The sequence below is a fragment of the Rhinatrema bivittatum genome, chromosome 4 (genome assembly GCF_901001135.1).
Source record: "Rhinatrema bivittatum chromosome 4, aRhiBiv1.1, whole genome shotgun sequence".
Classification (NCBI taxonomy): Eukaryota; Metazoa; Chordata; class Amphibia; order Gymnophiona; family Rhinatrematidae; genus Rhinatrema; species Rhinatrema bivittatum.
Window position 1 is genome coordinate 115,601,212 of NC_042618.1, and position 14,356 is coordinate 115,615,567.

Below are 14,356 nucleotides of genomic sequence, written 5' to 3' on the forward strand. Positions count from 1 at the left end.
AATTTTCTCCTTCTTCACCCTCCATCACTTGTCTCCCCTCCAGGGATGACCACAGCCTTCTTCCCCTTCCTCTCTCACTGACTCCAGCACTCTCTCCACTCCCACCTGCTATATGTGACTTGTGTACCCTCACACTACTCTCAGCTGAGTCCCAAGTACAGCTGCAGACTGAACTGTGTGTGTTGTAGTCCATCTCCAGTTTCTCTTCACATGCTTCCTGCAGTGTCTGCTCCAGATTCAGCCCTCCCTCTCCTGTTTATTTTATTTATTTGAATAATATTCCACCTGCAGGCTTACTGAGGAAGGAGAGGGCCTGGAGCTGTTTACAGAGAGGCCCAGAGCTTTCTGGTGTTTCCCTGAAGACCTGGCAATTGACACAAATTCACAGAGTCTCTAGGTTAAATCCGGAGAGTTCCCAGATATGTTATACCTATGAGGTATATGAATGTCTATCATGTTCCTCCTCTTGCTCCTTTCCTCTAGGGTATATATATGTAGGTCCTTAAGTCTCTTCTCATATGACATCTGGTGTTGACCCTGCACCATTTCTGTAATCTTTCTTTGGACCACCTCCAGCCTGACTAAATCCCTTCAGAGGTGTGGCCTCCAGAATTATATACTCTTCTAAGTGAGATCTCACCTCTTTTTTTCTGCTGGTTATGCCTCTTATTACATGTCCCATCATCCCTCTGGCTCTGGACACTGCCTTATTATACCATTTTATTACCTTGATATCTTCAGAAATAATCTCCCTGAAGTCTCTCTCCTAATTGGTGGACAGTATCATCTCACCCTACATCATGTACTGAACCCCTGAATTTCTGCACCTCAAGTGCACGATTTATCATTTTTTTGCTCTGAATCTTAACTGCCAAGCACTTGACCATTCCTTAACTTTTCTTAGATCACAATTCATTCTGTCTACTCCCTCAGGGTTGTACATTCTGTTGCAGAATTGTGTTATTTGCAAAGAGACAAACTTTTCCTTCTTTCACTTGTGCAATATCACTCACAAAGATATTATATAGAACCTGCTCCAGGACAGATCCCTGAGGAATTCTATTAATCACTCTTTTTTCTTCAAAGACAATTCCATTGCTACTACCCTCTGTTGTCTGTCAGTCAAACAGTTTCTAATCCTGTCTACCATCTTAGAGCCTATCCATAGGCTGCTGCTCAGTTTATTTATGAGCTTCCTTTGTAAGGCAATAAGAAAGCTGAAATCCAAGTAAATCACATTCAACCCACACTCCTGTTCTAATTCATCACTCACCCAATCAAATACATTGATCAGGTTCATTTGACACAGTCTCCCTCCAGTATAATCATGCTGCCTCAAATCCTGTAAACAACTGGATTCTAGATATCTCATTCTCTTTTCCCAGCATGTTCTGAGGGAGTGCTGACAGCAGAGATGGCATCTGCTGGTGGATAAGCAGGGCTTACACATTTTGGTCTGCTAGCGAAAGAGTGTGTTTAAAGTCTATAAAAGAAATAGTTAGAGGCTTAAAGTTTATTCTGTATGGCTATACAGTACGTGAAGGAAAATAGATGGTTAAGTTATTCTGGGCATGTTAAGAAGGTGCAAGAGCTGTTTCCTGGAGAAATAATCAACTGTGTTTGACTTGTGCACCACCCTTCCCATCTCCCACCACCCCAGTCACATAGCTTCATTACCAAATTAGAAGATTAGGAAGAAGATTCTTCACAGTAGGAGTTAATTAGGGATTTACATCAGTAAGTGAATAATTAACTCAAAGCTTAGAAATTGATTAACTTTAGTTCTATTGCATATCATTGACAGATTAAAATAAAACCTCTTAAATTTATTAGGGTATTTTAAATTGGATTAAGCATGTCATTACTTATACAATGTTAAATAACTTTATCAATTCAACAACATTAAGATTCAGACAGCAGTTTGGGTAGCAGGATGAAGGCTATCTAGTCTTTTGCACCGAGTGCACATGTATGATCTACCTATTGGTGACAGGTTGCATGTGTGCACTCAGTGCAAGAGCTCCTAGCTCTCAAAGAACAAGTCTGATCTCTGGAGGCTAAAGTGGTAGACCCAACATAACTTAGAAAATTATATAGAGGAGACCTTCAGGAACATAGTATTGCAGACCCACCTTTACTCTCACAGCCCCATGTGCTGCTTTGGAGAAGCAAAGTCACTTGGAAGGAGAACTTTACCTCGGTGTGGCAAGAAGTGATCTTGTAGATAGGACCTACCCTCTAAGTAATGCATTATCCTCTTGCACTAAGACGTGCCAAGGAGGAAAAGGTTAGGACTGCTGTTGCAGTTGGTGATTTTTTCATTAGGAATGTGGTTAGCTGAATGGCTGATGTGCATGAGGATCACTTTCAGGCCGATTCAGTAAAGTCCGCGGGAGATTCTCTATTTAAATGAGGCCCGGGGCTAGAAATGGGCAAAAGGAGGTGCTAGGGACACGCTAGTGTCCCTAGCACCTCCTTATAGCCCGGAGTGGTGGCTGTCAACGGGTTTGACAGCCGACGCTCAATTTTGCCAGCGTCGGTTCTCGAGCCCGCTGACAGCCACGGGCTCGGAAACTGGACGCCGGCAAAATTGAGCGTCCGGTTTTCGACCCGACAGCCGCCGGCCCATTTAAAAATTTTTTCTTTTTTTTTTTTTTTTTTTTTTTACTTTTTTTACCCTTTGGGACCTCCGACTTAATATCGCCATGATACTAAGTCGGAGGGTGCACAGAAAAGCAGTTTTCTGTTTTTACTGTTTTTCTGTGCACTTTCCCGGTGCCGGCAGAAACTAGCGCCTACCTTTGGGTAGGCACTAATTTCTTAAAGTAAAATGTGCGGCTTGGCTGCACATTTTACTTTCTGTATCCCGCGCGCATACCTAATAGGGCCATCAACATGCATTTGCATGTTGAGGGTGCTATTAGGTTCCACGGGTTGGATGCGCGTTTTCCGCCCCTTACTGAATAAGGGGGTAAGGGAAAACGTGCATCCAAGGGCAGGTTAATAGTGCGCTCCATCAGAGCGCACTGTACTGTAGTGGCCTGTTTGTAAGTTATTTACCTTGTGCAAAGGTAGCAGACTTCATGAGTCACCTAGCTAGGATTTTAGAGCTTGTTGGGAGGAGTTGGCTATCATGGTACGTGGAGGTTACCAACAAATTAGGAAAGTGCAAAAGGTAGGATCTGGAAACCAAATTTAGGGGTTTAGTTGGGAAATTGAAATTGAGGAACTCCAGGGTTGCATTTTCAAAAATGCTCCTCATTCTGTGCACAGGACTCCAAAGACAGGCTGAGTGCCAGTCTCAATGTGTGGTTGAGATGATGATGCAGCAAAGAGGGCTTTAGATTTATTAGGACCTGGAGAACATTTTGGGATAAGGGGAGGCTATTCCAAGGGGGATGGACTATATTTTAACTAGGGTGGAACCTAGCTGCTGGTGCTAACATTGAAAACGGTGATAGAGCAACTTTTAAACTAAATCATGGCGGAAAGCTGACAGAAGGAAGCACATGGTTAGAACAGAGGTATCTTTTAAGGATACTAGCTTCTCAATAGAGAGGTTGTGATAAAGGCTGACATAGCCTAACTGGAATATAATAAAGAGCAGACACATATGAAAGATTAACAATTACCTATATCAACTGCTAACAAGCAAATTGTGAATTCAAAAAAAATAAAACATACTCTAAATGATCTGAATGCAAATGCCAGAAGTCTAAAACATAAGATTGGTGAGGTAGAATGTCAGCATTTAACGCAGCCAGAAAGATGCTGGGCTGCATAGAGAGAGGCATAACTAGTAGGAACAGGGAAGTGATAATGACCTTGTGCAGCTCCTTGGTGAAGCCTTACCTGGTGTACTGTGTTCATTTCTGGAAACCGTATCTCAAAAAGGATAGAGCAGGATAGAAACTGTCCAGAGGAAGGCGACCAAAATGCTATGAGGTCTGTTTCAGAAAACATGTGAGGCTGAAGGGTCTAACTATGTACACCCTGGAGGAGAGGAGGTGCAGGGGAGATATGATACAGACCTTCAGATACCTGACAGATTTCAGGGATGCACAAACTTCAAACCTTTTCCACTGGAAAGTAAAGAGTAGAATTAGGGTTCATGATATGAAACTGCAGGGGGGGACTACTAAGAACCAATATCAGGAAATATTTCTTCAAAGACAGGGTGGTGGAAGTCTGGAATGCCCTCCCACAAGAGGTGGTGAAGATGAGAACAGTTAATGAATTCAAAAGAGCATTGGACAAACACTGCGGATCCGTAAAGACTTAAAGAAAGGGCTGGTATAACATTTCTGCATGGAGGTAACCTGCATGGAGCGGCAGTTACTACCCTTAACAGAAAGAATGGGGGTAACTTGTATGGAGTGGCAGTTACTACCCTTAACAGAAAGCATGGGGGTAACCTATATGAAGCGGCAGTTACTACCATAAGAAACTTGCTGGGCCGACTGGATGGACCATTTGGTCTTTTTCTGCTGTCATTACTATGTTACTATATAGACACAATAGACATTTCAAAGATCTGGTGGAAGGACGATAACTAATGGGACACTTTGATATCAGGGTACAAATTATATTGACATGACAGGGCAGATCAAATGGGTGGAGGTTTGGCAATATTTGTTAAAGTTGGCACAGAATCAAGTAGGATAAAAGTCCTGCAGGAAACAAAATGCACTGTGGAATCCTTATGGATAGAAATTCCAAGTATGAGAGAAGAGAATAGCAATGGGTGTATACTACCATCTGCCTGGCCAAGATGAAGAATCAAATAGTGAAATGCTAACAGAAATTAGAAAGTCAAATAAAATTAGCAATACATTAATAACAGGAGACTCCAATTACTCCAGTAGTGATTGGGTAAATGTCTCCTAAGGACATGCTAAGGAAGTAAAGTTTCTGGATTACATAAATAACTGCTTCATGGAGTTGTTTGACCTGGAACTGACAAGAGGGATGCTATATTAGATCTAGTCCTCTGTAGAATATGTATATGTGTGAAATATACCCCAGTCATGAATATTGCACACCCCCAAAATGTCAAGAACGTTTGTGTGAAGTGGACGCAAACCCTCAAAGATATTAATGGATAACAATTGTGTGCCCTTATTCATGGACTACATGGATTAAAAAAGAAAACCCTTTCAGAATCTTCATTTCCCCTTGCCGTTTTCTGAATATTTGGTGTTTATTGGATGGAATACCCAAGGTGCCATAATTGGCATGAGTGGCATAATTTTATACATGTATTTAAGAAATGCATAGCTTCCCAAAAACACCAAATTATAAGGGCACATTGAGGATGGTGGAGGGGTTGGAAGGGGAGGGGCAGGCATGAAGATTCTGACGGGATATTTTTTTCCATCCACATATTCCATGAATACCCAACTGCTATCATCATTTCCTAATAGGTTTTTAGGTTTTGCATCACAACAATTTTTTGTGACATGGCTAGGGATCCACAAGGATCATGAAGGAGTGTTTTTTGGGAAGCTATGCATTTCTTAAATACATGTATAAAATTATGCCACTCAAGCCAATTATGGCACCTTGGGTTTTCCATCCAATAAACACCAAATATTCAGAAAACGGCAAGGGGAAATGAAGATTCTGAAAGGGTTTTCTTTTTTAATCCATGTAGTCCATGAATAAGGGCACACAATTGTTATCCATGAATATCTTTGAGGGTTTGCGTCCACTTCACACAAACGTTCTTGACATATCGGGGGTGTGCAATAATCATGACTGGGGTATATTTCACACATATACATATTTCACAAATACACACATGTAATTATGTTACCTGAGGATTATTTTTGTTTCACATCTGATCTGCACCATATTTTCAGGAAATGTGAAGGGTCTACAAGGATCATAACAAGGGAATTTTCTGAGGGATCTATGTATTCCATGAATACCCATGCAACATTATGCCACCTAATATCTTTTTGGTTTGGTATCTCATCCTACCATATTTTCAGGCAATGTCAGGAGGTCTAAGATGATTATGCAAGGGTTTTGTTTGGAGTGAATTCATGTATTTTACAAATACATGCATGCAATTATGCCACTTAGTAACTTTTGGGTTTTGTATCCGATCCACACCAAATTTCCAGATACTCTGAGATTGTTGTGGATTAGCAGGAGAGAGGAGAGGGGTTGTCTTTCACAGTCTTTCTCCTCTCTCTCATATATACACACATGTTCAATCACATAATATGCTCATACACACACAGACATGCTCTTTCGTACACATATACACAGACATGGACTGCTCTCTTACACATGCACACAGACATAGATTGCTCTCTTACACATGCACACAGACATGCAGTCTCATACATACACACGTGCAGACATGCTCGCACACACAGACATGCTCTTTCACACACATACACATATACACACAGAATTGCCCTCACACACACACATGCTCTCTCACATACACAGACACACAGACATGCTCTATCACACACAGAGACATGCTCTCACACAATCACACACAGACAGACATGCTCTCTCACACAAACAGACACACAGACATGCTCTCACACAATCACACACACAGACATGCTCTCTCACACACAGTCACAGACACAATCACTCACTTCCTCCCCTCTCCCCATCAGAAGCACAAGTCCAGTGGCAGCCTCCGTCTTCATCTTTCTTGAGGGCAGGGGGCTGATGCTGTCCTGCTTTCTGAAGTGCAGGGGAGGTAGGGGGCCTTGCTGTTGCTGCTTCTCCTGTGCTAGAATGCCGCATGGACCCGCGGCTGATGCTGCCTCTTCCTGCTTCTGGCCACAACTGCATGGCCTCTCCTTCTTCCCGCCTGCATGGACCCATCACTTCCTCTTCTGGGCCACATGGGCAGAAAGAAGGGGAAGCCATGCTGTTGCTGCTTTCAGACCAATGGCGCTCTAGGCAGTGGCTTAGCACTGTCCCCGAAGTCCTTGACTCATCCCTTTTGTTCTGCACCCTTTATTTTCATCTCACTTCTTAGTTTGTGTGTTTCTCTTTCTCTGTCTCTTTCTACCCAATGTTTTTTCTTCCAAACACTGATGGAAACTATTGAGGACCTGATCCTGATAATCTCTGGTCTTCTATCCCATGCTCCCTCTTACTATCATCCTGTTCCTAGCATGCTTGAATTCTGTTTCTGTTTTGGTTGCAACTTGATGTTGATTGATTCGAAAGATATTGATTGATGGACAAAGATCAATTCATAATTTTTAAACCACTGCACTCTACTTCTCTAAATAATTCAAGGCCCAATACAAACACAAATATCAGACTGAACAGGAGGCCTTATGCTTTGAGTAAATCAAATTGAACATTTACAATCAATGATATACAGTAAATAAAAGAAACACAAAGCAAGCCCCAATATTATTGTGTGGTTCTGTTCAACATTTATATACATATTGGGAAAGATGCATCTTTTTGCAGATGATACTAAGATCTGTAACAGGATAGACATCTCAGAAGGCATACACAAGTTGAGCAGTGATTTAAAAAGGTTGGGAGAATATTTCAGAGTTTCACAAGTAAAATGTGATACTAAAAGGTGCAAGGTCATGCATTTGGATAGCAGAAACCCAAAGGTAAGTTACAAAATAGGGGAAACATTTCTAATGTACACTAAACCACATAGGCATCTGAGGGTTATCTTATTATAAGATCTAAAGGTGGCCAATGTGACAAAGCTGTAGCAAAAGTCAGAAGAATGCTAGGATACATAAAAAAAGGAATAACCAATAAAAAACAAATCTGTGATAATGCCACTGTATAATTTTCTGATGAAACCTCATTTAGAGTATTGCGTCCTGTTCTAGAAACCCTATAAAATTATATAGACAGGAGGGAGCTGGTTCAGAGGGCAGCTACTAAATGATCAGCAGTCTTCATCATTACACTTATGGGGAGAGAAATAAGATCCTAAATAAGTATATTCTGGAGGAAAGGAGGGAGAAGAGAGTTGTGATAGAAAATTTCAAATATCTTCAAGGAATAAATACATGAGGCAAGCCTTTTTCAAGTGAAGGAAAGATTAAGAATGAGGAGTCATGGGATGAGAGTGAGAAAAGAATCAGCAGTAATCACAGGAAAATTTTTTCATGGAAAGGGTGGTACACGCAAGGGTGAAGTAGTGGAGATTTAAAAAAGTGTCAGATTTCAAAAAACCATGGGATTAGCACAGTGGCCTCTGGGGGTAGAGAAAGGACTGATTAAGATCTGCGATAAGTGGGATGGAAGATGAAGAGGGCAGACTGGATGGGCCTTATGCCCTTCATCTGCCAATGTGTTCCATGTTTCTATAATCAGACCTTTAATGATTTCCAATAAGACAGACTGTTGCATGCCCTACTCACCTGTTTACGGACATCATCCTTTGTGGTTTTCCTTATTACTTGTGAGGGCACATGAATGGGGCTTTGGGACTGAGAATCTTCTGTAACTCCATATACAGACTATAATGAAAACAAAACACCAACACTCAACTCAATATTTGAGTAAGTTATTATGCACCAAAGAAAAACAGTACAGCTCCAAAAAGGCAAACAGCTGTGGGTTGTGGGCAGCTTTGTCTTACTCCAGTGTCAGGATGTACTCTGAAATATACGCCCAAATTTTCAAATGCAGGTGCGCGTAAAATCCGGGAGATACACGCGTGGCTGGGCCTTGTGTGTGCTGAGCGCATTTTAAAATCAGCCCAGCCACGTGTATATTTCCCGATATGAGCTAAAGTGCCGAGTTCAGTGAAAGGGGCGGGCCAGGCGGAGGCTGGCTGGGACAGTGGACATTAGGCCCTGTCCTGGGGAAGTGTGCGCCGGCAGCCAGATGGCGTGCAAAACTTACACCTGCTCGGAGGAGCGGGTAAGTTTTAAAACAAAAAATTCTAGGATAGATAGGGTTTGTTTAGGGGTCGGGGAGGAGAGGGGAAAAAGGAGGAAGGGTAGGTGGGGGTATAGGAAAGTTCCCTCCTAGTCCGCTCCTTAATTGGAGTGGACTGGGAGGGAACTGGGAAAGGCCTACTTGCGTCGCCGCATGTTTCTTTAGAAAATTCCCCCCTCATTGCACGCGTTAAAGGACAACCACCTGCACATGCAAGTGCCAATATTAAAATCAGCCACACGTGCACACAGGAATCGTATTTTATAACATGCGTGTGGTGACATGCGCATGTTATAAAATTGGCGCGTCCATGTGCACATGCCGGGAACCCCGCAAGCGTGAGTTTTAAAATCGACCCCATAATATTTTGTGAAAGAGACAATCCTTAGATTTTAATTTCTAATGCATCCATATATTTCATAATGTTCTACCAGGCAACAGCATACAAATACTCCCTGGCAGCCACCAATGGTGCATAAGAAACATATTTCAATCAAGGAATGTACTCCCTCAGCTAGAGAGAAATACATTCTACACCTGAAAATCTGTAATATGATCTCCATGAATGTTTCTATGCTGCCTTCATATCAGTACACCATGGCTTGTATAAAAGCTTTAAAGAACTGAAAAATAAAGATTGTATCCTGGAGGAAAGTGGGTTTTTGGATATATCCTCATACTGTAGAACAACAAAGGTAGAGTTAAGCTGCCCACAACTCAGAGTAGTGAACACGCATTTTGGTAAAATTAATTAAAACAATAGCAGCTGTAAACTATGACCCTTCATACACTCATATAATTTCTCAACATTTCATCCATTCATATTTTCTAACCTCATACTTCTAAATCAATTATTTTTCTATGAAAATTAGACACATCAGTCAATAGATGCTCTGTGCATCAACTGTAGATAGTTACACATATACTAGCATTATTATGTGCCTGAGGACTTGCTAGTGGTTTTTAGGATTATCATATTATATATGAAATTCAACTTTAATTTTACCAAACCACAGAAATGCTGATGACCTTACTCAAGCTAAATGGGAATTTTCCTTTCTGTCCATTCCTGTTTTATTAACTCCATCACTAGTCAGAACCTATGGGCTCAAGGAATATAATTAAGTCCAGCAGCTTCAAATTAAAAGCTGCATCAAAATGAAAACACTTCCTATCTTGTCCCCTTCCCCTTTTGCAATGGCCCTTCCTGCCTAGTCTATGCATTCTCCAGCAGTTCATGGTCTGAAACCCTTCTTAAACATCTCAACACTGATGTTTAGTAACATTCACTAGTCTATATATATGATGCAGACTTCTTATATTAGCAAGCATGGGAGGGTTGGTCCTGACTGTTGTAGAAGTTATAAGAACAGGGACTGCAGATTAGGGAAAATGCTTCTTCTATTACACTTCACAGCAATCATAACTTGTGGGATGTAGCATATCTGTTCCTTACATGATAAGATTCATAGTAGCTTGGGAAACTTGTGTAATCCTCTCTTCAGTTTACTGCCAGGCCAATCCCATTGTCCTGGACCTCTAAGTCTTCTCTCCATTCCCCACACATTTAGCCACTGGGGTGTGGGGTTCCACAGTCAGGGAGGAGGACAATCCTTCGGGGCCCCAGGTGCACAATAGATGGGGATCAATACCCAATCTCTCCAGTCCCACTCAACCTTTCTCACAAGGGTACTCACTCCAGTAGGCAGTTTCTCCAATTCAGAAAGAGCAGGCAAAATGCTTGAAGCGGTGCTCAAATAAAATATAAACTGTAACTCATAAAAACTTAATGAAAGATAAACTGGAAAAATCACAAAAATAAAAATCTCTTAATACAGGTGGAATGAAATTCCAAGTACCGTAGTCTCTCTCTCTCTTTCTCCAATTCTGAATCAATGTCCCTTCCTCGTGACAAGAAAGACTGAAAATTCTCTTCTCAAAAAAAAAGTGGGTAGGAAAGTGGTGGTAAAAGCCTTCTTCCAGTCCAAGAATAAATACAACTTCTCCAAAACAGTTCTTACTCCTTGTCAACTATGGTCCCCACTTTAACTGTCCACAGGGCAAAGTAGCACCCTAACCAAACTCTCAAGCTGGGGATAAAAAACTTCCTGAGCTGGGTGCAGGTCAAAACAAAAACAAGTTTCTCAAAAGGCAAAAACTCTCTTCTTCTTCACAAAGGACACTCCTACCCCTCTGGAACAGGTTGTGGGGCCTGAATTTGGGTAACCACCAAATAACTACACTCCTTCCAAAACCAAAAGCTACAACCAACCACACATTGCACAAGGTCAACCCAAGTTATATAGAGGGAACTTGACCAACCCCAGCACCCAAGTGGGTGAAAGATCTTAGGGCTGGTCCATAAATTGCCCATAACTCTCCCTAGAATGGAGAAAGGGAAAATAATTGGTAAGGGAATGAAGTACTCCTTACAATTGTCTCAAATTTTATCTCAGCTGATGACCATTTGTCTGCTCTATGGTGTTTCATGAAGGCAATATAGGAAACCCATATTGCTGCTATGCATATCTCTTCCATCAAAGAATAATTCATTGCCACATATGAAGTAGTAGCTTGCTTTAGTCAAGTGTTCTTGGAGAAAACTCTTAGAAGTTCTATGAGTTTTCTTGCATTAGATCTTGTATCTTTTAGGATGCTATGTAAATGTTGAAATAAAGAATATATTTCAAGATAGAAGCAAGTAGACCCCTTGTATCAGTACCGTACAAGATAAATAATTGTTCAGATTTCTTGAAGAACTTCATATTTTCCAAGTGATAGTTTGATGCCCTCTTGAGACTTACAGAGTGAAATTTCACCTTTGTTTTTCTACCACTTGATTATGACCTTGGACACATACACCAAACTCAGAGGAGATTGTTGTATTAAAATGAAAAAAATGGGGATGTGAAGAGACTTAGATGTATGCGTGATGGCCAGAGTAGGACCCCAATGAGATAGAAGCACAACGTGGAGACACTGGGATAACATGGAGACTTTCCCTAACTAGAAAAGATGATCTCGTCACTATATTAGACTTTAGAGAAAGCATATATGCAAAGTTCTGTATTTGCTACAGTTTTAGTGAGGTCCATCAGTTATCATAAGATAAGAGTCCCTGGCTGTCAACCCAGAACTGCTGATAGCCCAGAGCTGGATGTGGACTCAGAATCAATTATCAGCCCAGTATTGGATGTCAGCCAGGTACTAATTCTACAAAATGGGGTACTGTATATAGGATAGGATAGCTCAAGTGATCATTAGCACAGATCTGAGCAATGATCCTGACTCACTCACTGACCCACTGTGTCCCAGTATTGCTATCCCTGCCAGATAAGTGACCCCTGTCAAGTGACCCCAATGCCGCCAACTTCGCTCACTAATCCAGAGTTGTTCCCTGACATTGCTGACTATGTTAGGGATCACCATCAGGGACATGTCTACTAAATACCCCTTTCTCTCTAAACCATTCTCATTAGTGTTTCTGTATATATTGCTCTTTTGTGTGCACCTATTCATAATCAGATGCTTTGCTATTACATTACTGATTACATTGCTTAGGATTTTGTGGAAGTGTTTGCTGCAAGTTTTATTACTGCTATTAGCTTTTGTGTAGGAATAAAATTTACAAATACTCTTTGCCAATATCTCTCAGTATGTGCGCCTTATTTCAGCTGGGTAATAAAAGGAAACCTCCCAACCCTGGCCACACTAAGAGACGAGTGTGGGATGGATAGGATAGGATGGGATTATAGTTTGCCTCGTAGTCCACTGGAGATATTGCTACGTTGTAAGTGTCAGAAAGAGACCAATAGAATACATGACTTTATTGCTGCTAACATAGGGACAAGATAATATATCAGGTGTGTCAGCATTTCACTGATCAGGTTACTGCTCATGCTCTAAGCTTGACTGGTTGTGAAGCATGGTGCTCCTTTGTGCAGTTGCCCTGTCAGACAATAATAGCTGATGACAAGTGGCACGCTGAGCTGGACAGAGCCCCACTTCATTGTCCTGAGATACCACTACCTGTCCCTCCTGGCTGAAGCTGGGGGAAACCGGGGTAGTTCACTAGCAGGTTGGGTGTTTTTTGTCTGCTTGCTGGCTATGGTAGCTATCTGATAGTCAGAATACATTTTAGATGGGTGTGGCTGACTTAAAGCACCAAGTTGAAGACCTATGTGCCCAAGTAAAAAAAAAAAAAAAAAAGTATTGCTGGACTCTGTTGTAGAGCAAAGAGACTGTGCTAGGTAACAATGTGCTGCTGCTGAGGAAGCACTCAGCTGCACTGATATACCTGTCTACTAGGGCCCTGACAGGACTTACACCCAATCCACCAAAAATTGCCCGTATCCCTAGAGGAAAGGGGAACCCCCTCTGCCTGGGATATCTATGATCCTGACACCAATGTGCCAGGCAGTAGGGATGTGCAGACCAAAGGTTTAAGTTCATAAGTCCATAAGTCGAAAGGGGGGGGGGGGGGGGGGGGTCAATTTCGGTCAATATGGACATATGTAAAATATTCTTGTTATATTTATTACCATGTTATAATGTAAAATATTCTTATATCTATTTAATACCATGTTATAATGTAAAATAGGGCTGTTATCACCCTATTCCTTTAGTTATCTGGAAACCGATGTGATATCTCGATCGAATGTCGGTATACAAAAGAAATAAATAAATAAATAAATAAATAAATATGTACAATTCCATAAGTTGAGTCTATGTCCATACGTGCACCGATTCCCTAAATACAAATTTAAACCCCTCACCCTCCTTAATCCCCCCCCCCCCAAGACTTACCAAAACTCCCCAAGCTGGCCAAAAGTTCCGTGAGGGTCCGGGAGCGGACGCGCGGGGAATCACGAGACGTCGCGTCACTCCGATGTGACGCCGACGTCACGTGGTCCACCGCGGTTCCGCTCCCGGACACCTCGTTGGACCCAAACGGCACTTTTGGCAGGCGTGCCAACTGCAGGGTGTTCTAGTTGATGACAAGTTGGTGCTGAAGCCAAGGCAGATCCAGGATGATGGGATTAAGTGCTCTGGGTATCACATGGAAGGAGATTACCTCCTTATGGAGAAGACTAATCTGGATGGTGAGAGGCACAGTAACCTCAGTGAGACAGTCTGGAAGAGGCTGAAATGTGCTACACAGGCCGCTCTGCCGGAGCACTCGACCTGCCCCTGGACCGCTGCCATGCCCCCGGTCACACCCCCAGACCGCCCATTTTGGAAAGTCCCGGAACATACGCACGTCCTGGGGCTTGCACGCGCCGCCAAGCCTATGCAAAATAGGCTTGGTGCGCACAGGGGTAGTTTTCGGGGGTTACGCGTGTAACCCTTTGAAAATCTACTTCTAAGTGCTCTTAACTCAAGTAAAACCTACAGGCAATTCAATGACATATAGGGCCAGATTTTTAAACCTTCGCATGGGCGTAGATTTGTG

At 42.1% G+C, this 14,356-nt stretch overlaps 1 protein-coding gene across 7 annotated transcripts in view; it reads right to left on the reverse strand.

The window, feature by feature from the left end:
* RGS6 (regulator of G protein signaling 6) overlaps positions 1-14,356 on the reverse strand; it is an 831,317-nt gene that overhangs the window by 182,556 nt on the left and 634,405 nt on the right. For all 7 annotated transcript variants that reach the window (XM_029598736.1, XM_029598734.1, XM_029598733.1 and 4 more), the window contains exon 11: positions 8,382-8,480. In XM_029598736.1, coding sequence (XP_029454596.1) covers positions 8,382-8,480 — 99 coding nt within the window. The remainder of the gene's footprint in view (positions 1-8,381; positions 8,481-14,356) is intronic.